General features: G+C 37.4%; 1 protein-coding gene across 6 annotated transcripts in view; it reads left to right on the plus strand.

The window, feature by feature from the left end:
* TARBP1 (TAR (HIV-1) RNA binding protein 1) overlaps positions 1 to 26,394 on the plus strand; it is a 91,405-nt gene that overhangs the window by 12,093 nt on the left and 52,918 nt on the right. For 5 of the 6 annotated variants that reach the window (XR_008537591.2, XR_677832.5, XR_010149726.1 and 2 more), the window contains exons 5-12: positions 1,412 to 1,464; positions 3,173 to 3,270; positions 6,706 to 6,841; positions 7,773 to 7,869; positions 9,296 to 9,385; positions 16,127 to 16,265; positions 18,111 to 18,210; positions 19,712 to 19,884. Coding sequence is in view for 3 of the 6 variants with exons in the window: in XM_514281.8 (XP_514281.5) it covers positions 1,412 to 1,464; positions 3,173 to 3,270; positions 6,706 to 6,841; positions 7,773 to 7,869; positions 9,296 to 9,385; positions 16,127 to 16,265; positions 18,111 to 18,210; positions 19,712 to 19,884 (886 nt within the window). In the remaining 3 variants the exon portion in view is untranslated. The remainder of the gene's footprint in view (positions 1 to 1,411; positions 1,465 to 3,172; positions 3,271 to 6,705; positions 6,842 to 7,772; positions 7,870 to 9,295; positions 9,386 to 16,126; positions 16,266 to 18,110; positions 18,211 to 19,711; positions 19,885 to 26,394) is intronic. The other variant, XM_009441676.5, reaches the window with a different exon arrangement.

Raw genomic sequence — 26,394 nt, forward strand, 5'->3', positions numbered from 1 at the left:
TGAATTGCTGTTGTCTACTATATGAAATAGGGATTGCCTTCTAAGCAATATTTATTAGAATCTATACTTCCATTTGTCAGGAACTATGTGAGGCAGAGACAGTGGGAGTTATAGCTGTGATTTTAAGTTTTATATTATGGTGCCATGTGAGTCCCATGATGACTTCCTTAGGTAGAGTAATCTACCTCTCATTTAGAGGTGACCTAAGTCAATTTTATTCTTCTTTTTCTTTCAATAGCTGTTTTTTTTTTGAGATGGTGTCTCATGCCTGTCACCCAGGCTGGAGTGCAGTGGCGTGATCTCGGCTCACTGCAACCTCCGCTTCCCAGGTTCAAGTGATCCCCCTGCCTCAGCCTCCTGAGTAGCTGGGATTACAGGTGGGTGCCACCACACCTGGCTAATTTTTGTATTTTTAGTGGAGATGGGGTTCCACCATCTTGGCTGGGCTGGTCTCGAACTCCTGGCCTCAAGTGATCCACCTGCCTTGGCCTCCCAAAGTGCTGGGATTACAGGTGTGAACCACTGTGCCTGGCTTCTTCTTCTTCTTCTTTTTTAAAAGAATGATTGAATATATTTCTCAGATAGTGATATAATTTTTTTGTTTTTGAGACAGAGTCTCACTCTGTTGCCGAGGCTGGAGTGCAGTATCGTGATCTCAGCTCACTGCAACCTCTGCTTCCCAGATTTAAGGGATTCTTATGCCTCAGCCTCCCAAGTAGCTGGGACTACAGGTGCATGCCACCATGCCTGGCTCAGTTTTGTAATTTTAGTAGAGACAGGGTTTTGCCATGTTGGCCAGGCTGGTCTCAAAATCCTGGCCTCAAGGGATCTGCCCACCTCAGCCTCCCAAAGTGCTGGGATTATAGGTGTGAGCCACTGCACCAGCCTAAGTCAGTTTTTTCTAATTATTTTAATATATGCTATGGTATATTGATATGCATCATGTTTCTACATTCTATTATTTCTGCACTTCATGTAAGCTTGCTTTTCTGACCAGTATCTAATAGTAATTTTTGAGTATAATTTTTTCCTCTTTATCCTCTAGGCATAGCGGCTTAAATTTTCTCTTGAGTATCTTTTTGGTTTTCCTGTCATAACCTTTATTTTCTAGCATATGTTTCTTCTTTGGCTTCCTTCCTTCTTTCTTGACCCAACACATGAACTCTCTTTTTAGTATGGCATAAATTTTAATCAGGTGGGAAAATTCTGTACTTACTTTGTTTTTCTGGTAGAATTAAGCTTCCCCTCCAGGAACAGCACTAAATTTAGCCTGCAGCCTAAGAGATCAGCTTTGCTTATAGCAGGTCTTCTGTAAGCCTGTGTAGGATGTTCAGTCAGGGAAACTGACTTCAAAATTGCATTTACAACTAAGTTTCAATTACGTGTCTTTTTTTTTTTTTTTTTTTTTTAGTTTATTATTGGACCATTAATGGATGCGCTTTCAGAGAGCTCTCTGTATAGCAGGTAAAGAGACATTATGTTATGATGTATTTGATACATACATTTCATGTTAAGAGACATGACCAGATTGTTTCATGCATTTGACACATACAGTATGTTGCTGAATAGACAGTTGAGTTTTTCTTATCATGTGGTCCTTTTTCTATTTGTTATTCTTCTTGCATTCTGATTTGCATCAAGTGTTTCTCCTTTGTTTTTTCTTGTTTCCTTTTTCTGCCTTGAGCTCCTCTATTCTTGGGCTGTTGGAAACTATGTCTTCTACAGCACACTTTCTTCTCCCTACTGCTGCTTCCTGCTCTCTTGGAAGTTGTAATGATTTTGACTAACCAACACTTTAAACTTATTTTCCTTTTTCTTTTAACTTAGTTTTACACTTACAGAAAAGTCTTGAGAATAATCCAAAGAATTCTCATTTCCCTTTCACCCATATTCCCTGAATGTTAAGGTTTTACAGCATTTGCTTGATCGTTGCCTCTCCCTGTGTGTGCATCTTTCTTAGCTTTGTCTACTGACCAGACTTACTCATTTATATCTGCTTGAGTGCCTGTCTGTCCGCCATCCATCCATCCATCCATCCGTTCATCCATCCATCCATATTAAGAACCGTGAATTCACACCAGGACGTCCAGTTTTAGTTCAGTACTGCAAGGTTCATTCTAACCTTTTCCTTTCTGTATCTGACAGTGGCTGCTGTTATTCATCCTGTCTCTACTTATAGGCCACAGTTAAAGTTTTGAAAAGGTTGACAGTGAGAAGTTTGTCAGGATTGTACCTTAGCCTCATTTTTTTGAGCATCATTTATGACTCTTGAATTCTGTCTTCAAAAATTTCCCTTGCTCTTGAAATTGTGTTATCTTTCTAATATTAACTAAATTTATAGTTGTGTCTTGCTGTTCAGTATGCCCTCTAAACAGAACTACCTCCCCCCACCAGCCAATTTCTTGAAACATTTTTAATTAGTCTGTGCCACGTTATATTAATATTTAGTCCTGTTTAATAATATTGAAAGAGCATAGCAACACTTGATTTGCCAATTATTTTTAGTTTTCAAATAACTCATTACTACTGAATAGTTTTCTGAAGCAATTAGACAGCTGGAGAGCAGTAAAACCAATGAAAAGATCTTGGTGTTTTCTAAGAGTTGACAAACACATTTATTATGAAATGCCTTCAGTTTTCTAGCACTCTAATGTGTTCAATTAGCAGATAACGTTCCTGGAAGAAGCATATAGCAGAAAAAATGTGACTTTAATAGATGTTAACAATTAAATGCTCTTGCAAAAGTAATTTATTACTAATATATGTCTTTGCTATGAATGTTACTTCTTTTGTTTTAGACCTAAAAATTTAAAGTCATTGGATTACATGTTGGGAACAATAAAATATAATTTAAAATGATCATTTCAGGCTCTTACTTTTTATGATACTGTTTAGCAAGATTCATATATGTGGAAGGGAAAGTCACAAAAAGGAAATCCTTAGTAAAGTAGGTTATTAACTCATGTCCATTTTCCTACAAGGTCCTGATGTTTCTGTAATCAGAAAAATTCTCAGAATTTTACTGAAAAATGAAATGCAGGTTCAGAAAAATAAAACTGTCGGATTGTTTTATTGTTGAAAGACTTTTGGGCCATGGTCCATTTAGGCTAGTTTTAGTGTAATCACTTGTAAATAAATGTTAAATATTTGTTTCCCCACTCTCTGTTTGTAGGTCCCCAGGCCAGCCGATAGGAAGCTGTTCTCCATTGGGACTGAAATTACAGAAGTTTTTAGTCACTTATTTTTCTCTTCTTCCAGAAGAAATAAAGAGTATGTGTCAGTAAAGGGTTTTTTTTTTAAATGCTTTAGCTTACAGTTTCTTTTTTTTTAGCAAATTGGTTATAAAGCACCATCAACTACTATAATAAATATTTTCAAAATGGTTTCCTTTTCCAGGATATGCATATTTTCTCAGAATTATACAGTATCTTTTTTGAGTACACACTTTAGTCATTGTGTATGACATACTACCAGTATTGGCATGAGTAGCATGGAGGTAATTTTAGAAGGTGTGCTGCAGTTTAGCCATCGTTTCTAATTGTCTACTATTCAGTTTCAAGAATTGGTAAAATATATTCAAGAAATACGGAACTTGGTTTTAGGAAAAAGTTGTAAACAGAATACTCACTGTGGCAAGTTGTCCCTTTATAGATATTAACTTAGAAAGATAAGAAAGAAAAAATAAGCCAGGTGCAATGGCTCCCACCTGGAATCCCAGCACTTTGGGAAGCCGAGGCAGGCAGATCACCTGAGGTCAGGAGTTCGAGACCAACCTGGCCAACACAGCGAAACTCTGTCTCCACTAAAAATACAAAAATTATCCGGGCATGATGGTGTGTACCTGTAGTCCCAGCTACTTGGGAGGCTGAGGCAGGAGAATCACTTGAACCCAAGAGGCAGTGGTTGCAGTGAGCCAAGATTGTGCCACTGTACTCTAGCCTGGGTGACAGAGCAAGACTGTCTCAAAAAAAAAAAAAAAAACACTTGTTTTATGTAAGACCTTGTCCTAGAACCATTCCCTCATCTTCAGGTTGGAGATGTGGTGTTCATTCTAATGAGGTAGGTTGGAAAGCACAGCACAAAAGCACTGTGATTTTTGTTTGCTGAGCAGCAGCAGGACCTACTCTGCTTTGTGAGTCCTTGTGTTACTCCCACCTTTGTGATTTGTAAAGTGAGCCTAGGTATGAAATACGTATTTTTTTCTTTTGTATTTAATCTGGCAAATAGGATGACAAGATGGCTAATGGTAATGTCTATTCAAACGTCAGAAAAAAGGGAAAATATGGTCTGTATATCATGACTTTAAATTTATAGAAAATTGATTGTTTTGATTACTTTTTCTTTAAAAAAATGTGTTAATGGGGAAGATAACTGTTAGAGTCATTCTTTTTTTTTTTTTTTTTTTTTTGAGATGGAGTCTTGCTCTGTCGTTAGGCTGGAGTGCAGTGGTGCGATCTCAGCTCACTGCAACCTCCGCCTCCCGGGTTCAAGTGATTCTCCTGCCTCAGCCTCCCGAGTAGCTAGGACTACAGGCATGCGCCACCATGCCCAGCTAATTTTTGTATTCTTAGTAGAGACAGGGTTTCACCGTGTTGGCCAGTATGGTCTCGATCTTTTGACCTCGTGATCTGCCTGCCTCGGCCTCCCAAAATGCTGGGATTACAGGCGTGAGCCACCACACACAGCCTAGAGTCATTCTTTAGTTTGGTAGATTTCAGGAGTTTAATTAAGCATCTGGGCTGCAGCCATATGGGGATGAATTTGTCAGCCACATTGCTGCCTTACATGTCAGTAGCACACGTGAGTGAAGTGATGTCGGTCAGGGCTTCCTAGAATTTGAGAGCCAGGTGTTTGTGGTCCAAGACCAGGCATATCACAGATGCTTGGTAAATATGTTGAATCAATGTGAAATAGAAACTTGGCCATTGCCATCTTCCTAGTGTCATGAGTGAAGCGTTAGGCAAAAGATGGGATTTACTGAATTTAGTTAGTGCAAATGGAAGAAAGAAAAATTGAGGCCAGGAGTTCAAAAAGAGCAATGAAAACATTCATTCACAGTTATTTAGTCATTTTTCAGTCACCAGTTTCCATTGAATATCTTCTGGGTATTCTGAATGTCTTTTGTGCTAGGTATTTCAAAAGACACAAAATCCACATAATATCCTTTTAGGAGCTTCTGAGGATTTCTTGAAAGTCATTCTACAACTATGTGAGAAAACAGACATTTTCACTAACTGCATGAGATGAGGGTCCTTAAGAAATCACAGATTAGCAGAGAGGACAGAATGAAGCACTATCCCTTTGTATCTCAAAATAGAAATATAAATAATCGTAATTAAATCCAAGGTAGTCAAGAAACAGCCTATGAGAAAGATGTTACTGTTTGCAGATACTAGAGGCCACTAACCATCAATACTTCCTGTCCTGCTTTTCCTTCACATCTCAAATAGAAGAATGGCTTCTAATCATAAACAATTTTATCTTTTACTGGCTGGGTGTGGTGGCTGACGCCTGTAATCTCAGCACTTTGGGAGGCTGAGGTGGGCAGATCACCTGAGGTTGGGAGTTTGAGACCAGCCAGCCAACATGGCCAAACCCCGTCTCTACTAAAAATACAAAAATTAGCCGGGCGTGGTGGTGCGTGCCTGTAATCCCAGCTACTCAGGAGGCTGAGGCAGGAGAATCACTTGAACCCAGGAGGCGGAGGTTGTAGTAGTAAGCCAAGATCAAGCCACTGCACTTCAGCCTGGGCAACAGAGTGAGACTCTGTCTCAAAACAAACAAACAAACAAAAAATTACCTTTTAAAAAAATACAGCTTCATGGGTATCAGAATCCCTATAGTACAGTAGAATACTTATCTTACTAAATTAGGAATTAAATTAACTTTTTTTTTACAACAGCTTTATTGAGATAGAATTCACCCTTTTAAACCATTTGGTTTAGTGGTGTTTAGTGTATTCACAAAGTTGTACAGCTGTTACCACTGTCTAATTCCTGAATATTTTGATCACCCTCAAAAAGAAACCTCAGGTGTGTTAATAGTCGCTTCTCATTCTCTTCTACCCATAGCTCCTGGCAGCCACTGATCCTCTTTGTCTCTATAGATTTGCATATTCTCAACATTTCATGTCAGTGGAATCATACAATACGTGGCTTTTTGTGTCTGGCTTCTTTCACTAGCATAGTATTTTCAAGGTTTATCCTTGATATGGCACGTATCAGCATTTCATTCCTTTTTGTGGCTGAATAGTATTTCACTGTATAGATATTTCACATTTTGTTCATTCATTCATTGGTAGGCATTTGGATTGTTTTCACTTTTGACTATTTGAGTAATGCTGTTATGAATGTTCATGTACAAGTTTCTGTATGAACACATCTTCAATTCTCTTGGATATATACCTGGAAGTAGAATTACCGGATCATGTGGTCTGTCTGTTTTAAGTTTTGGAGGAACTGCCATATTTTTTTCCACAGCGGCTGCACCGTTTTACATTCCCAGCAGCATTGTGTGAGGGTTCTGGGTTCTCCACGTCCTCCCCAACTCTGAGTATTGTCTGTCCTTTAGATTATAGCCACCCTTCTGTGTGGGAAGTGGAGCCTTACTATGGTTTTGACTTGTATTTCCCTAATACCTAATGGTATTGAGCTTCTTTTCATGTGCTAATTGGCAACAATGATAATTTAAAACTTTTTCTTTCAGGTAGCTTCCTATTGAAGTTTATTCGGAAGATGACAAGTAGGCATTGGTGTGCCGTTCCCATTTTGTTTCTATCTAAGGCTTTGGCACATGTCCCAAGACATAAGGCCCTGGGTATAGATGGGCTTCTTGCTCTCAGGTAATTTACTCTGTATATGTACTTGTATGGTTATTTGCCATGACTTTCCATCAATATATATATTTTCTCCTCTGCTTTAATCTACAGTAAATGGATATAGTTAATATTGGGATTGGGATGTTTGGGCTGTTAATTTTACATAAGAAAAAAATTAAAAAATATTATTCATATAGTTGAACTTATTTTGTTTTACAAATTACTAGTTTAAATGTGTACTGAAGTAGGTGCTGTTGAATTTTGACCTCTTTAAATAAGGCCAGTAAGTTTTTTTTAAAATTACATTCGTAAGTAGAAAGCTAAAGATAAAATATCAAACAATAATATTTAATAGAAAGTATTTAAAAAATATTTGGTAAAAAGGAATTTTGAGGAGATGAAAAAAAGAAAAAGTATTTCAGTAAATATAAACTTCTTTAGAAGCGTCTTCATTTATAGTTTTTTTTTTTTGAGCTGGAGTCTCGCTCTGTCACCCAGGCTGGAGTGCAGTGGTGCGATCTCGGCTCACTGCAACCTCTGCCTTCTGGATTCAAGCGATTCTCGTGTCTTAGCCTCCTAAGTAGCTGGGATTACAGGTGTGCGCCATTACTCCCGACTGATTTTTGTATTTTTAGTAGAGACAGGATTGCACCATGTTGGCCAGGCTGGTCTCAAACTCCTGACCTCAGGTGACCTACCCGCCTCAATCTCTCAAAGTGCTGGGATTAGAGGCGTGAGCCACTGTGCCCGGCCTATAGTCTTATTTTTAAAAGAGACTTGTTTCATAGTAAAATTGAGCTCTAATAGAGGCCATAATGGGAAATAACAGCTTTGAAATTCTGCAGACTTTCTGCATTAGGAAGTGTAGTTGTTATAAATCAACTTGTTGATAATCACAAATTATCAGAATTGTCTTTGGGAATACGGAACTGCATTTTTTGTGTTTCGATGTCAGGGATGTTATTCATTGCACTATGATCACACATCAGATTCTCCTGAGAGGGGCAGCCCAATGCTACCTTCTTCAAACAGCTATGAATTTGCTAGATGTGGTAAGTTTTTCTTTTGTTACTTCCATTTACAAGTCTTAGTGAGTGGGTGTACAGAAATGAGTTAACATAGCAGACCTATGATACTGCCATTAGAAAGGCCTGCTTGTAAGGTTAGTCCTTGGCTGGCACTGGGACCTTGGATTTTGGGAGGATTTACACTATCCTAACTGCTAAGAGTGGCTTATTGTATCTAAAGTGTTTGTTCAATGTGGTTTATGCTGAAAACCTGCTTTCTTTCTGAGAGTCTGGAATTTCAGTATGTATGAGGCAAAAGGTGCCTGCATGACCACGTCCCAGGAAAAGCCCGAGGCACTGAGTCTCCATTGAGCTTCCCTGGTAGACAGACTTTCACTGTGTTGTCACAGCTTGTTGCTGGGGGAGCTAAGCGTGTCCTGGGTGGCCCACTGGGAGAGGACTCTTGGAGCGTATGCCTTGTTCCCTCTATACATTTCCCCTCATCTTCCCCTGTATCGACATTCAAGGAATATATATGGTGTGTATCCTGTGCTTTTTACAAAGCCTCAGTAAATATTGCTTACTACAGGGGTCAGCAAACTCTTTCTGTGCAGTGCCAGGTAGCAAACATTTTTAAAGCTTTGCCGCTGGCTTTATGATCTGTGTTGCAACTTCTGAACTAAATAAACAGGCGTTGGCTATGTTCCAAAAAAACTATTTACAAAACAGGCTGTGAGTAGTTTTTGCCAATGCCTGGCCTAGATAGAGCAAGGTATCTTAATTCAAGATGTACAACCTTAAGGGAATGAAAGACCTAGGTGGTTTTCTGAGTCAGGGGCTCATTTTTATGGCATTGAAAATAATCACTTTTTTTTTTTTTTGAGACAGAGTTTTGCTCTTGTCTCCCAGACTAGAGTGCAATGGCACGATCTTGGCTCACTGCAACCTCCACCTCTCAGGTTCAAGTGATTCTCCTGCCTCAGCCTCCCAAGTAGCTGGGATTACAGGCATCTGCCACCACACCTGGCTAATTTTTGTATTTTTAGTAGAGATGGGGTTTTGCCATATTAGCCAGGCTGGTCTCGAACTCCTGACCTCAGGTGATCCACCCACCTCGGGCTCCCAATGTGCTGGGATTACAGGCATGAGCCACCGCGCCTGTCCTCACATTTTGATTGAAAGTAATTTCTTCTTATAGAATGGTGTTTTTTTTTTTTTTTTAAGATTGTGACTGTCTTTAAGATAGTAACCTCAATTTTAAGTTAACATGGTATCTTTATGTTAAAAGTTGAATAATATTTTCTTTTTATTTGCTTTCTTTTGATTTAGCTAATGATGTTTGCTTTCTTTTGATTTAGCTAATGATAACCTACTTTAAGTAGTAGAATTGATTGCCTTCACAGTGGTTTTAGTTTATTCAATTAAACATTTTAATACGAGTAATTTTTAAAACCTTTCCTGCCCTGCCCAGGAGAAAGTGTCACTTTCTGATGTCTCAACTTTTCTCATGTCTCTGAGGCAAGAGGAATCCTTAGGACGAGGAACTTCATTGTGGACAGAGGTGAGACTGAAGATAATTTAATAAAGTCTTTGAAAACTATAAAAAATGGTTTTCTTAATGAATTTCTTAGTAGCCATTTATATAAAATATAATGATTGCTTTGTTATCTGTCAACAGAGACTTTGAAATATTGTATATTTGCTTTGAGTGGACTTAACTAATTCTGCTAAGATGCTTATGGAGAGGTGGGAGAGAGGAAAATGTTTGCAGTAGAGATAGACCTATTTAGAAGAAAAGATATTGCTAGTGGGCAGATCTCAACTCTGGATGAGATGCATTAGGAATAATGACGATGTTAGACTCAAACACAGTAAGTGACACAAACTCCTCTTTCTCTTTTTTCTGTCATTGAATGGCCCCTTCCTCCACCCAGTTGTCCAGTCCTTATGTTTTGGTAATTCTGAGTTTGTCCTGACTTTCTGCATCCAATTCATCATGAAACCCTCCTGTCTCATAAACATCTTTCCTCTTCTCCATGCCGCACTGTGGCTCTAGCTCAGACCCTCCTCATGTGAAGCTTCTTCCCTTGTGATGATGTCTTGTTGATGTCGCGTCCCTGGCCTCCAGACCTCTTACTGTGCCACCCTTTTCCTCAGGACTCTTCAGGGCCAGCCTCCTCCCTCTTTTTGTAAACCACAGGGTTTAGTTTATACAACTGACTTCAGTGCTTATTTGTTATTTATGTGGCTGAGTTCTGATCTTTGTCCCCTCTGGGTTATATAGTTTTTGAGAAATGAAGAAGGGGCAAATTGTGGCCTTTAAAAAATAGAATTTTGTTTTATTTTCTTGATCACAATGCATCTAATTTTGTGGAATTTGAAAAATATAGAACCATATAAAGAAAATAAAAATAATCTGTAATGCCTACCGTCAAACTAAATTCATATTTTTTGGTTTAGTTTTTAATTCATTTTCCCTATGAATATACGTATTCTCTTACTTGCTTTCTCATTATAGATAAATATATGTGTATTTAAAATAATACATATGATCTTTCTAAATATAGATTAAACTGTTTTAAATTTTATTTTTTTGTATTCACATGAGCATTTTAGCATGTTGCTAAGTAATTTTTCAAGATGTAGTAAAAATGCAGTTGATTGTATCTTTTAAAATTTATTGAATTAGTTCCTTTTCTTGGACTTTGTTTCAATGTTTTTGCTTTTATAAATAACACTGGGCTGGGCACAGTGGCACTTTGGGAGGCTGAGGCAGGCAGATCACTTGAGGCCAGGAGTTCGAGACCAGCCTGGCCAGCATGGCGAAACCCCGTCTCTACTGAAAGTACAAAAATTATCGGGGCATGGTGGTGTGTGCCTGTAGTCTCAGCTACTTGGGAGGCTGAGACAGGAGAATTGCTTGAATCCGGGAGGCGGAGGTTGCAGTGAGCTGAGATCGTGCCACTGCACTCCAGCATGCACGACAGAGTGAGACCCTGTCTCAAAAAGTAAATAACATTGGGAGGAACTTATTTCTATATGTTTTTATTTATACCTGTTTTTTAGGATAAATTCATAAAATTGAATTTGCTGTATTTCAATAATTTTAAGGTTCTTGATACAGATTGAGAGAGGTTTCAAAGTATGACAGTGGACATCCACTTTATCTACAGTGATACAATACCAAATGTATCAGCATGTTAAATTCTTTGCCACTTTGGTAGATAAAACACAGCATTCGGTGACTTTATTTGCATTACTCTGATCGCTGTTTTTTAAAACATTTTTTTCATGTCTTTGTAGTATTTTGTGAATTGTCTATTATTGTCCTTTCCCCATTTTGTTTTGGGATTTTAGTGTTTTTTTTTTCTTTTTTACTTGATTTGTAAGTGCTCTTTTTATATTAAGGGTATTGACAAGTTGTTATACCTACTGCAAATAATTTTTTTTTAGTTCCTTTTTAAAAAATTTAGCTTTGCTTGCTGAATGGGTAATGAATTTACGTGATTTGAAGATTAAAACTATTGGTCAGAAGTGTCTTATTTCTGTTTTGCTCTTCTATCTTGCCTTGATCCTTATCGTACCCCACCCCATCCCCAAACAAAGGTGTTTTTGATATAGACTCTGCTTACTACCTTGCAAGTTTTCATTAAAATGTATATTCATAGTGATTTCTTTATCTCAGTAGGCAAAGACCCTTCTTAGTCTTTTTTTGTAAAGTAAAGCTTGCATAGTATTCCATCTGGTGGTTGTACCATTGTTTATTCAGTTTCCCCATTGCTGAACTGTTGAGTTGTCCAGTCTTGTGGCTTTTACAGACAATGCCACAATAAATGAATAGTCTGCAGGTACATCTGCAGAATGGAGTCCTAGAATTGGGATTGCTGGTCAGAGGTTGGGTGCCGTGTAATCTTTCTGGGGATTGCCCGGTTTCCCTCCATAGTTTCCTATGGTTGCTGTAATAAATTACCACCAGCTTGGTGGCTTAAAATAACATACATTTATTCCCTTACAGTTCTGGAGGCCAGAAGTCTGGAATCCGTTTCACTCGTCTGCAATTAAGATTCTGGCTGGCCTGTGCTTCCTTGTAGGGGCGAGTCCACTGCCTCATCTTCTGGAGCTGTATTGCTTGCATTTCTCGGCTCATGATCCTTTCTCTATCTTCAAAACCAGCAGCCTGGCATTTCGAGATCTCTGCTTCATCTTCATATCACATTCTTCTCTTCTGTTTCTGTGGCCAAATCTGCCTCTGCCTTCCTTTTATGAGGACACTTAGGATTACATTGGGCCCCCTCAAATAATCCAGCATAATGTCCCCATCTGAGAATACTTAAATCTGCAAAGCTCCTTTTGCTGCATAAAGTAACATTCACAGGTTCCGGGATTAGGACCTCGGTATCTTTGGGGCCTACCATAGGGTTGCAGGAGTTTCACAGGGTATGATAGTGCCTGTTGTGAAGCGGGATTTTTTACCAGTCTGAAGGATGGGAAAGGGCATTTCAGTATAATTTTAATTTATCATTCTCTTATAATTTGTAAGTTCAGGCATCTTTTCAGTTTCATTTTGATTTTTGATTTTGTTTAGTTTTTTCCCGGTAGCTTTTTACTTATGAAAATTTTAAAAATTCTTAGAAGAGTATAATGAACTCTCATGTACCCATCACCCATCATCTACCATTGCTGCTCATGGCCGGTCTTCTTTGACCTGGACCTCCTACTCTCCCTTCCTGTCCCAATTATTTTGAATCAAATCCTATCAAATCTTATTTTTCATCTATAAATTTTTGAATATGTACTGCTAAAAGATAAGGAGTTTAAAGGGCTTAAAAAATAAGCCTTTATCACACCTAAAAAAACTAAGAAATGTTTTTAAAATTTATTTTCTTTCTGTTTGGTCAGATGTCCAATTTTGCTTGTTCAGGTATTCAAATAAGGCCTATTCACTGCAGCTAGTAGGCATAGCTTTAAAATTGTGGACTCTATTCCAGCTGGAATTTATTTTGTTGTATGAGTTGTGAGGTTTAAAAGAGAAAATTCATGTAAAAAAGCTTTAGGCTACGGGTTAGCCCATATTTAATGTAAATATCTAATATTACTAATGTCTTTTCACCCTGGTTTAAGGAGTGAGGTATTTGCCTGTTGTATTATTTGTTTTTAAGGAGCCAGCTCTTAGATTTCTTCATCTGTTCCCCTTAATTTTTCGGTTCTGTAATGCATCAGTGTCTGTTTTCATCTCTGACTCTCCTTTCGTTTGTTTTGCCTGTCTCCTAATGTCTTGGAGTCATTTGTTGAGAACTATGTATTGCACATCTCCCACAGGCCAGCCACTGTGCTGAGTGTTGGTAATACAGTGGTCAGTGAGAGAAACATGTTGACTACCCTCAGGAGGCTTATAGTTGGTGGTTTATAGCTGAATCCAGATTTCAATTCTTTTTTTGTTTGAAAGCACTTACATATATGTATATATATATATTTTAGTGTAAATTTGACTGTATCCTATAACTTTTGTTATGTAGTGTTCTCATTATTATCTAATTATCTAGTTATGTTAAGTCATGTAAAATCATTGATATTCAGTCATTTTAAACCTATAGAAATGGCGTTTTCATGTAGCTCACCCTAAATAGTTTTTTAATTAATAGATTTTATTTTTTGAAACAGTATTTGGTTTCCAGAAAAATTAAACAAAGTGATGGTGGCTCATGCCTGTAATCCCAGCACTTTGGGAGGCCGAGGCGGGCAGATCACTTGAGCTCAGGAGTTCAAGACCAGCCTCGGTAACATAGCGAGACCCTGTCTCAGTATATTTTAAAAATAAAGTAATAATGTAAAAAAAAAAAAAAAACCACACAGAAAAAGTACAGAGAGTTTCCACATACTCCCACACCACTCTTCCCATCCCTACACAGTTTCCCCTGTTGTTAACATTTGGTATTAGTGTGGTTCATTTGTTACAATTGATGACCCCCATATTGATTACTACTATGAACTAAAGGTCATAGTTTACATTAGGGGTTCACTCTTCACATTGTACATTCCATGGGCTTTGACAGACGTGTCGTACAGAATAGTCTCACTGCCCCCAAAAATTCTCTGTGCTCTGCCTGTTCATCCCTCCTTTCCCCCAGACCTTGGCAGCTGATCTTTTTACTCTCTATAGTTTTGTCTTTTCCATAATACCACATAGTTGGAATCATACAGGACCCAGCCTTTTCAGATTGGCTCTTCCACTTAGTAATATGCACTTAAGGTTCCTTCCTGTGTTTTCATGGCTTCATAGCTCATTTTTTTTTTTAGTGCTTACTAAGACTTCATTGTCTGGATGTACCACAGTTTATTTATCCATTCACCTACTGAAGGACATCTTGGTTGCTTCCAGGTTTTGGCAGTTGTAAGACTACTGTAAACATCTTTGTGCAGGTTTTTGTGTGGACATAACTTTTCAACTCATTTGGGTAAATACCAAGGAGCACAGTTGCCAGATTGAGTGGTAAGATTATGTTTAGTTTTAGAGAAATTGCCAAGCTGTCTTTCGAACCATACTATTTTGCATTCCCACCAGCAAAGAATGAGAGTTCTTACTGCCCCACATTCTCTTCAGCATTTGGTTTGTCAGCGTTCTGGATTTTAGCCACTCCAGTAGCTATATAGTGGTGTCTTATTGTTGTAATTCCAAATTCCCTGAAAATAGATGATACTGAGCATTTTGTATATGCTATTTACCATCTGTATGTCTTCTTTGGTGAGGTATCCAGTTCTTTTGCACATTTTTGTATTAGGTTGTGTGTTTTCTTATGGTGAGGTTTTAAAAGTCCTTTGAATACTTTGGATACCAGTCCTTTATCAGATATGTGTTTTGCAAATATTTTCTCCCAGTCTGTGGCTTGTCCTCTCATTCTCTTTATGTGTCCAAATAGATTTTTGAGACTTGTATTTTAATGGGGAATCAAGGGAACCTGCCTACCCAGAGACTGCCATTTAGATGTCATTTTAAACCATAAGTCTGACATGAAAAGTCTTTGAAGGGAAAATATTCTGAATTTTGTGACAGATTTGATAGAGGGAAAGAAAAAAATCAAATATGAATTAGAGTTTAGTTGTCAAAAATAATTTTGGTACAGCAGAATCATGCCTGTGGAAATACAAGATTCGAAAAGCCTCACGTATTTTGTAGCAATAATTAGGCAACGCAGTCTGGCCAGTTTTAGAGGCATGCAAAGAAAAGTATATACTGTTAAAAGATAAATACCAGCTGACCTCACTGTTAGACAATAATATCTTAAGATTATCCGACTTGATAAAGACCTACACAGAACAACCTCCTTTAGCGTCATTGACTTGCTCACTCATTGTACCTGTGTGGTGTCTTTTAGTCCTGACCACTTCGTTGATCCAGTCATTCATCAGTTTTATCTTTGGTCAGGTGATGTATTCTTCCTTTGCCTCCTTATAGTAAACTTTGGGTAACCCTAATGGACACAAAAAATAATTTTTCAAAAATGCTTACTTTTTAGACTCATTTCATAATTATTTTCTTCATATTTAAACTCAGTTATTGAATTTGCTTATTAAGACAGATATTATAAAAAGGAAATTGAGAACATATTTAGATTTTAAAACAAAAGTTTCACCATTATACGTGACCAAAGATGAGTTGTGAAATTATGTGACTTTTATTTGCAAACCTTCTAAGAGATGTAATGGAGAAGGCCTCGGACAGTGTTTCTCTTTTAAATTAATATGCAGTAGTTTAATATGCACGTATGATAGAAAATAAACTTGTGAGGAGGGTAGGAACTTTGATTATAACTTAAATTTCAAATTCTACATTCTCTCAAAGATAAAACTTCTCGTTTTAGCATGTGAAGCTGGAAGAAGTTTTAGTTGAAGGTTGTAAGTTGTTTTATGTAATGCGTTATTTTTTATAGAGATCTTTACCTCATTAAAGTGTACATTTTATATAAGGTACATTAGAAATTCTTGCCTGTTAATGAAATTTATACATTCTTTGAAGGAGATTAGAAAACACACACACACATACACACACACATATGTGTATATATATATATCTCACATATATATATCACACACATACATATACACATACATACATATATACACACATAGTTTTTTTGTTTTTACTGTCTGTGGAACTCAAGTATGATAGTAAATGGTTTATTACTTTGTATTCAATTATTTAAATTTGGTTTATCGTGAAAGAAAGAAACGTGGCTTAAGGAGATTAGAAATCCTTTGTTTGGTTAGGTTTTTAAAATAAAGTAATAACTGTTTTCTTTTCCAGCTGTGTGACTGGCTACGTGTTAATGAAAGCTATTTTAAGCCATCCCCTACGTGTAGCTCCATTGGACTTCACAAGACATCTTTAAATGCTTATGTAAAGAGCATTGTTCAAGAGTATGTTAAGTCATCTGCTTGGGAAAGTAAGTCTGCAGTCATTTTTATGGATTGATATAACCAAAATATTTTCAAAGAACTTTTAACTAGTTTTTCAGACTGAGAGTTAGGCTTTACGAAATATATGATGATTTATTGATGCCAAACTTGTATTTCAGTAAAATAATGTGAAAAAAAAGTAAAGATACTGTCTCCTAACTTGTATTAATACTTTATCTGTTCTGAGACTTGAGATTCTAAATTATTTTATGTTTAAGGAAACTAATAAGTTGCCAGAGTTAAGAAGTAGATGCAAAGTTATTTATTTATTCTGCAATTACTGGGTCCTTGTGAACTAGATACTGCAGATATGGTTTTGGAGCCTCTGTAGTGGAAATATGTGCATTGGAAATACGTGTTTATCTTTTTCATTTTTAAAGCACGTTTAGTATGAACTGATTATGAAAAACAATTTTAAACAAAAGCTGTGTTTAAAAGGATAGTTTTGTTAGTTTCTTTTTCAGCAGATACTTTGCAACATCAATTTTACAAAGATCCTTTCTTTGAGGAAATATATAAGACAACATTAGAGAAGCACTCTTAACAGATACATTAATTAGGATTCTTTTTACATTCCTAATGCTTCCTTTTCATTAAAGTCATTGGTGATAATTTAGGAAAATTGCATCTTCAAATTTAACATGTCTTAAATTTCCTAGCTTTGTCTCACACAAAGTCATTTTCATCTCCTGATTTCTTTAATCTGACCATGGAATAGGTCTTAAATGATCAGATAATTATCCTTCCAAAATGCATGAGTTTATTCTTCTTGGAACATTTCTCTTTTGTGTTTTTAGTCTTTTTTGGTCTGTCTGTGTCTAGTAAATGTCTTATGCTGTTACATTGGAAGATTATTTGAAGTAAATATGTTAGTCTCTATTAAAGTAGACATAAACTGGGAGGTCAGATAGAGGTCTGAGAGACCATGGCCTTTGTGGCTTCATTCATTTAATCTCATTTCTGGTCACATTTTAGGGAACACTCATCTCAGCTGAAATACTAGAAGTGCCTCTTATGGAGTTACCTTGCATCTACTCTTGCTTCATCTACAATATCTTTTCCACATGGTACCTAGATAAATCTTTTCAAAATATAAATTTTGATTTTAGACATTTTTCCTCCACTTCTTTGTATATATTCCCTTTAACCTTCAGTGGCTTCCTATTGCCTTTAGGGCAGAGACAAAGGTCCTCTGCATGGCCTGCAAGGTTTCCTGGTCTCTCCCCTGCCTGTTTATGCCACTTCAGTTTTTGCTGCTCCCTGTCACTTAGTGCACACATGAGCATCCTCCTATTTTCTGGAATATGGTATGCCTTCTGCTAGAAGACCTTTGATGTGCTCTTCCTTCTGTCTAGAAAGTTCTTGTGTCCCTTCATCTTTCCTCTTGAGTCGTCACACTCAGCCCAATTGTCATTTCTTCAGGGAAACTTCCTCTTACTCTCTGGATGAGGGCACGTCTCCCTAGTGTAGACTCCACTAGCACCATGTACTTCTCATTCGTAGCCCTCACTATAATTGCATTTTTCTATGTATTCTTTGATAATGCTTTTCTCCTGTACTCTAAATTACATGAGCACAGGAAACACTGTGTCTGCAGCATCCAGGTAATTGCATGGCATGTAGCAGGCACACAAATTTCTTTTTTGTTCCTGTTGAAATAGATATGTATAATAATGAGCCATGCTCTAGGGTGTTCTGCTGTAGTTCATCTCGGTTGTATTTCTCTCATAATTTAATATTAATAAGGCATAATCATTTAGTGGGTTTTTTTGAAGCATCATCCTTGAAGGATTTTGTTAATGCTTTGCAAACCTTAACTGTTGTTATTTAAGCAGGAGAAAACTGCTTTATGCCTGATTGGTTTGAAGCCAAGCTTGTTTCTCTGATGGTCTTGCTGGCTGTGGATGTGGAAGGAATGAAGACTCAATATAGGTAATTGTTTCTGTAATTGAAAAGCCTATTTTAAAAATCCTGATGAGAATTATGATGTGTATTCAGATTTTTGAATGATTGAACTTAGTTGACCACAAGGTGTCAAGGGAGGGTACTAGAACATTAACAGTATACTGAAGAAATGTTTAAAGTTAATAACAAATAGGAATAGGGGCATATTAGTGCTTTTAAATTGGTAAATTAAATGTTAAGCTTAACAATTTAATGTTAATTAGATGGCCAGGCACAGTAGCTCATGCCTGTAATCCCAGCACTTTGGGAGGCCAAGGCAGGCAGATCACCTGAGGTCAGGAGTTTGAGGCCAGACTGGCCAACATGGTGAAACCCTGTCTCTACTAAAAATACAAAAATCAGCCGGGCGTGGTGGTGCACGTCTGTAGTCTCAACTACTAGAGAGGCTAAGGCGGGAAGATCACTTGAACTGGGTGGCGGAGGTTGCAGTGAGCCAAGATTGCACCATTGCACTCCAGCCTGGACCACAGAGTGAGACTTCATCTGAAAAACATTTAATGTTAAATTAGAGAAGATTAAAAAACCATATACAATAGTCACTGGTTTTATATCAGAACATTAGAAGTAGATTACAAGATTCCAGTATAAGTTTAGGTAAAGAGATTTACTGGATTTGACTCCTTTGTAAAATACATAATTTAAAAAAATGGTAATAAAGATAAAACACTCATTTATATTTTGTGAGAATGGAAGCAGGTCAGTTTTCACTAGATTATTGTTTTGCAATAAGCAGCATCATTAGGTAGATCAGGTAGGATATTTGCGTGACATACAGTTAATTTGATTTACATCAAATCTCTTTTCTAGACAAAGATTTTGTACCGAAGTTGGTTATCCAGTCTGGGAAAATAAGTGAGACCCTGTCTCTACAAAAATTAAAAAATTAGCCGGACATGGTGGCTCACACCTGTGGTCCCAGCTACTTAGGAGGCTGATGTGGGAAGATCGCTTGAGCCTGGGAGGTTGAGCCCACAGTGAGCTATGATCACACCACAGCACTCCAGCCTGGGCGACAGAGTGAGAACCCATCTCAAAAAAAAAAAAAAAAGTTGGTTAACAGTTTTTAATAAATCCTTAGGTTTTTTTTTTTTTTTTTTTGGATTTTTAAAAACATGTTCTAGTTCCTTGACTAGCTTATGTTTGTTTTGGTTTTATATTTTTGTATTATGGAAGCAGGGTGTCATTAATTTAATTTACACATTAATTGGGTATAGGATTTCCTTCCTGCTGGTGCCTGGCATCGAGGACAGTGGTTCTTCCCTGTGCTTTCTTTAGTGAGTCGCCACCCTCACGGGAAAGCATGGACCAGAAGATGAGTCCTCATAGCTGCTGGTTGTCTGGGTCTTTCATGAGAGTAACTTTGTCTAATTGGATCCATTAGCTAACCAGTTTTCACCCAATTATAGGTGGGAAGCAATTTGCTTATGCTTTTGAAATGGTTGATTTTGGCATGTCTTTTAATGTCTAGCGGAAAGCAGAGAACAGAGAATGTATTGCGGATATTCTTAGACCCTCTTCTGGATGTGCTTATGAAGTTTGGTACCAATGCCTACATGCCCTTGCTGAAGACTGACAGATGCCTCCAGTTGCTGTTGAAGCTGTTGAACACATGCAGGTTGAAAGGTTCCAGTGCCCAAGATGGTGAGGATAAGTTGTTTCTCTTGGTATCTTGCTTGATATAGCATTGGTATTTAGAGTTCTAGAGAGGAAACTTCCGTCTTTTTAAAATAAAAAGAAAACTTTTTATATAATTTAGAAATTATGTATATTTAAGAAATTATATAATTATATATTAAGAAATTATATAATTTAAGAGAAATATTTATTGAGTATCTCCCAGTGGTGCTGGGGATACAGTGGTGAAGGAGCAACCATCTGTTCTCGTGAGTTAACATTCTAGTGGTTTACATGTGTTGGTTACTATAATGTAATTTCATTTGCTTTTTTAAAAAATTTATGCATGCTTATTGATTTCTAGACCTTTTAAAATGATCACTGTCTTGTATATGTTTAAGCAGGATCCATTTCTGTTTGCCACTCTGCTAAAGCATGAGAATGGCAGTAATTTTATAATTACTTGTTTTTAAATATGTTCATCTCCGAGTACCTTTTAAGTAGAAAATACTTCACAGAGAAAGTTAGTGATAATAGTAGAAGCATTGAGCTCTTTGTTCTCTCCTTAAACTAAGGTATGTAAAACAGCAGTTGAAAACTCGTAGACATCAGAGATGAAAGTAGTGACAGGTGAACCTCCCAGTCCTTCCTGACCAGTCTCACTTGCAGTTTTAGAAATTTCATATTTAAAAATTCTAGAGGAACATTAGTATTAGGTTGAACCTGAGAATAAAATTGATACGATTATATTTTAATATGTGCTTATGAAATATCCTGTTTTTTTATAATGATAGTAGCAGAACCAAATGCTATGAAAATACAGTAACTTTTTATAAGACTTTCAACTCCTTAAGGGCATACATTTGAATTCATTGGAGCTGTCCTGACTACTCCTATGCTCAGTGCTTTCAGTGTAGAACTGGGTCACATGTGCCCTTGAAAAATTGCCATAATTTTGGATACAAACAAAAGAATGTGTGATATGTAAGTTATATAAAAGTTAGGATGCAAAGTAATTAAACACCTGTGTGCTCACATGCAACCTAAGAACGAATTTACCTGTTTAGTGCCCTCCTGTTACTCTTTGTCTTCCTATTTTGAATTTTATTACATCCATGAATTTTAGAAAAGGATTTTTAGCTCATATATAGATATTCCTCAAGAAGATTTTTTTTTAACTATTTTATTGAGGTATAATTGACATGTTAAAAGGCTTTACATATTTAATGTATGCAACTCGATGAGTTTGGGGATAGGTATACACCCCTGAAACCATCACCACCATCAAGGCCATAGACGTATCCTTCACCTCCCAAAGTTTCCTCCCTCTCCTATTATTATTACTATTTGTAATAAGAAGACTTAACCTAAGATCTGCCCTCTTATCAAGTATGAGTTAGAGATAGAAATTTGGGAGCCATTAACATACAGGTGATATTTAAAGTCATGAGACTGAATGAGAGTGTTAGGGGAGCAAGTGTAGACAGAGAAGGGGTCCAAGTACCTTGGGGACTTCAATGTCCAGAGGTTAGTGAGGTGAAGAGGAACAGCAGAGGGTACCTAGGGGAATTTATAGCCAGAGAAGAGGAAAACCAGGAAGCCAGCGAAGAACGTGTTTCCGGGAGGAGGGTGGGATCCCACACCAGAGGCTGTTGATGCCCTAACAGAAGGACTGGGAATTGACCATCCAATTTAGCAACATGGAAATCAGCGGCGACCTCAACGGAAGCAATTTGGGGCAGTAGTGGGGGCCACTCGGAGAGAAATGAAAATAGTGAGTAAAATAGCAAGTTTTTTATGTAGAGCAGCAGAGAAATGGGGCCGTTGGTGGTGAGGAACGAGAAGTTGTTTTTGTTTCCTTAAGAGGTGAATATAACCATGTTTATGTGCTGATGGAAATGATTTCATTGAGGGAAGATTTGAAGACATAAAGGGGTGGTATTTGCTGACTGGCATCCAAGCATAGGTGAGAGTGTATGGAATCCAGGGCACAAGTGGTTCTAGAAGGTTCTAGAAGGAGCACTGATAGAGGTAGGTGCAGGTAGGTGGGTAGATATAGGAGGTCGTAGAAGTTCTTTTCTAATTTATTCTGTTTTTTTTAAGGAAAGAGGAGATAGAGTGAGGGTGGGGATGGAAGTGTTGGCAGTGTGAGGACAGGGTATAAGCATCTGTCTGGGAAAGAGGCTTTGTGAGTGCTCTAAGGCAGTGCTGTAGGATTGCTGGGCTTGCTGAGCACGCCCTTGAGGTTGCGATCGTGAATTCACAGTGACGGTAGTCCAGACGGCTGTGTTTTCCTCCAGCCTGTGATGTGCAATACCACTTTACTGTACCTAATCAGATGAGATTCAGGGATTGTCATTCTGCAGATACAGTTTTTCTAAAATGATGTTTCCATGATTATATGTTTAATCTGCAATAACTGTATAATGTTTACTTTTAAATTTGAGGAAACATACTTTTAGTTACAATATAGCTTCCCTTTCATTACACTGGGTTATATGAGCCTTCAATAATTATTACTGCTTCTGTCCTCACTACTGGCTGAATTTGTCACTTTGGTGGGTCTGGTCTTCTTTGCTGAGTCTCGCTTTTTTTGTGGGAGTAATCTCTTGTCTATTGGAACTTTTCTTCCTGACGTAGGTTTTTATACATAGTTAGTTTTATGCATAGATAGTTTTATACATAAAGTAAAATTTACATTTTCACTATATTTAAGTGTACAGTTCTGTGACATAGAAAGTACGTTCACACTGTTGTGCAGCCATCACCATCATCCATCTCCAATTTTCCTCTTCCTGAACTGGAACTCTGTACCTGTGAAACACTAATTCCCCATTTTCCTCTTTCCCCAGGCCCTGGCAATCACCATTCTACTTTCTGTCTCTATGAGTTTGACTCCTCTGGGTACCTCCTAGCAGTGGAATCATACAGCATTTGTCCTTTTGTGTCTGACTTATTTTTATTTCACTGAACATCGTGTCTTCTGGGTCCATCCATGTTGTAGCATGTATCATGCTTTGATTCCTTTTAAAGGCCAAATAATATTCTGTTGTTTGGCTAGATTATAATTGGTTATCCATTCATCTGTTGATGAACAATTGGATTTTTTTCACCTTCTCTTTTGTGAATAATGCTGCTGTGAACGTGGGTGTACAAATGTCTGAGTCCCTGCTTTCAATTCTCTTGGAAGTGGAATTTCTGCATCATATGGTAATTCTGTTTAATTTTTTGAGGAACTGCCATACACTTTTCCACAGTGGCTGTACCATTTTACATTTTCACCAGTAGTGCACAAGGGTTCCAGTTTTTCCACATCCTCTCCAACACTCATTAATGGGCTTTTAAAAATAATAGCCATCCTAATGGGTATAAAGTGCTACTTCATCATGATTTTGACTGTGATTGCTTTTTGACTAATTCTGGTACCACTTCTTTTGGGATTCAGTTTACTACTATAAATTATATGAGGCATAGACTAGGAAACCAAACCATAATTTTTTTTTTTTTTTTTGAGACGGAGTTTCGCTCTTGTTTCCCAGGCTGGAGTGCAATGGTGCGATCTTGGCTCACCGCAACCTTTGCCTCCCGGGTTCAAGTGATTGTCCTGCCTCAGCCTCCCGAGTAGCTGAGATTACAGGCATGCGCCACCATGCCTGGCTAATTTTGTATTTTTATTAGAAACAGGGTTTCTGCATGTTGGTCAGGCTGGTCTCAAACTCCCAACCTTAGCTGATCCGCCTGCCTCGGCCTCCCAAAGTGCTAGGATTACAGGCATGAGCCATTGTGCCCGGCCCCAAACCATAATTTTTATTCTGGCTTGAACTTTTGCCCACAGTTTGTATATTGTGACAGGGTGTTAAATTCAGAGATGTGGCAGTGACCAGGGAATGTGCCTTGAGGGTGAGATAGAGGCTGTTCTGTATTGCGGTAATTAAGAGGAGCCACTGGGGTAGGGATGATAATATTGGATGCCTTGAAGGCAGCTACTTTTCTTCAAGTCTTTTTGTTCTCTCTTCTCCAAGGCCTAAGCTTTCCCTTGAAATCTCAAATTTATTTTAATTGAATGGGTTTGATTATATATGAGGAAAGTAAATCTATTTTATGCTATTAATGTAAGTTTGATATTTAAGGAGTTGACTATGTATATAGGAGAAAGAAAAGGCAGAAAGAGTAGTATGGAATATGCAAGACAAGAGTATTCTGTTTTTCCCATATTCATTGGTTATAGTTTTTAATTTTTTAATAAAGGCTTTTACTTTCCAATCATTTGCTGGTGGCTTCTTGACCTGGCAAGTGACTCATGAGATACTCCAGAGGCTATATAATATAGCCCCTGGGTAACATGAAAATTTAAAATTAATTTTTAATGTATGTAATCTCTTAATGAACACTTCTCAGAGTGATAGATACAGCATTTTATGAAGTGTCTATTAAATCTTCTGCCAAGTTAGTCCTTTGTCAGATATGTGGTTTGCACATATTTTCCTTTTGTCTGCAGCTTATCTTTTCATTTTCTCAACAGTGTCTTTTGCAGAGCCAAAGTTTTTATTCTGATGAAATCCAGTTTATTTTTGTTTTGTTTTATGGATCATGCAGTAGGTATTACGACTGAGAACTCTGCCTTAGCCCCAGGTCATACAGGATTTTTCTCCTTAGTTTATTATTTTACTTTTAGACTTATGATATTTTTAGGGTTAATTTCTAAGGTGTAAGGTTTAGGTCAAGGTTAATTTTTTTGCCTTTGCTGGTGTAGTTGCACCAGCACCATTTGTTGGAGAGACTGAGTATCCTTTCTCTGTTGAATTGTTTTGTACTTTTGTCAAAAATTAATTGGCCATGATGGAAACAATCCAAAGTAGATGGGTAGATGAATGGATAATATGTGGTTTATACATACTCAGCCATAAAAAGGAATGAAGTAGTAATATATGTTACAACGTGGATAAACCTTGAAAACATTATCTCAAGGGAAAGGTGATCACTAAAGACCACATATTGTATGATCTCATTTAAATGAAATGTCCAGAATAGGCAAATCTCTAGAGACAGAAAATAGATTGGGGTTGCTTAGGGCAGGGAGAAAATAGGGGTTAAGGGCCCGATGATTTAAAGGGTATGAGGTTTCTCTTTGAGGTGATGAAATGTTCTAATATTGACTGTGGTGATAGTTGCACATATCTGTGACTGTACAAGAAACTATTGAATTAGATACCTTTAAAGGGGGAATTGAATGCTCTGTGAATTCTATCTCAAAAAATTGTTGACAAATAATTAATTTGGCTGTATTTGTGTTGATGTAATTCTGGACTCTGTTCTGTTCTTTTGATCTAAGTGTTTATTCCTTTGCCAATACCACAAGGTTTTGGTTACTGTAGTTTTATAATAAGTCTTAAAATAGGTAGTGTGGTTTTTGTCCAAAAATATTTTTAGCTATTCTAGTTCCTTTACCTTTCCATATAAATTATATCATCAACTTATATGTACCTACAAAAAAAAAGTCCTGCTGGGATCTTGACTGGAATTGCATTAAATGCATAGATCAGTTTGTGGAGAATTGCTTTCTTATGCTGAAACTTTTAATGCATGAATATGGTATTTCCGTACATTTATTTATTTAGAGACAGGGTCTTACTTTGTCACCCAGGCTGGAGTACAGTGGTGCAATCTCAGCTCACTGCAGCCTCTACCTCCCATGTTCAAGCAATCCTGCTGCCTCAGCCCCCCAAGTAGCTGGGACTGCAGGTGCTCACCACCATGCCTGGTTAATCTTTGTATTTTTAGTAGAGATGGGGTTTCGCCGTGTTGTCCAGGCTGGTCTAAACTCCTGACCTCAGGTGATCTGCCCACCTCAGCCTCCCAGAGTGCTGGGATTACAGGTATGAGCCACCACGCCTGGCCTGTCTGCATTTACTTAGGTTGTCTGTGATTTTTTTCATCAGTTTTACAGTTTTCAGCATATAGATCTTACACAGGTTTTGTAAGATTTATAACTATTTCTTTTGAGGGGAAGCTGTTGTAAATGATAGTTTTAAAAATTTCAATTTTTAACTGTGTGTTACTAGTATATAGAAATATGATTGATTTTGGTATGTTGACCTTGTATCCTGTAACCTTGCTGAAGGACGTAATTCTAGGAGTTTGTTCGTTTGAAGGTTCCTTGGGATTTTCTTTGTAGACAATCATGTCATCTGTGAATAGGGGCAGTAGAATTGTCTGTAGTATTCCCTTACCCTTTTAATGCCTGTCGGGTCTGTAGTGTAAGCTCTGTCTTTTTATTCCTAATAGTGATAATTTGTGTGTGTGTGTGTGTGCGTGCTTACTCACGTGCACTCTCTCTCTGTCTCTGTCTCTGGCTTGCTAGTGGTTTATCATTTTATTGACCTTTTCAAAGAACCAGCTTTTGGTTTCATTGATTTTTTTTTTATAGATTTTTTTTTTTGGTCAATTTCATTGATTTCTGTTGTTTGGTTCTTTCTGCTTGGGTTTGGTTTATTTTGCCTTTTTTTCCTTTTAGTGTTAAGGCAGAAACATAGATTG

This window comes from Pan troglodytes, chromosome 1 (genome assembly GCF_028858775.2).
Source record: "Pan troglodytes isolate AG18354 chromosome 1, NHGRI_mPanTro3-v2.0_pri, whole genome shotgun sequence".
Classification (NCBI taxonomy): domain Eukaryota; kingdom Metazoa; phylum Chordata; class Mammalia; order Primates; family Hominidae; genus Pan; species Pan troglodytes.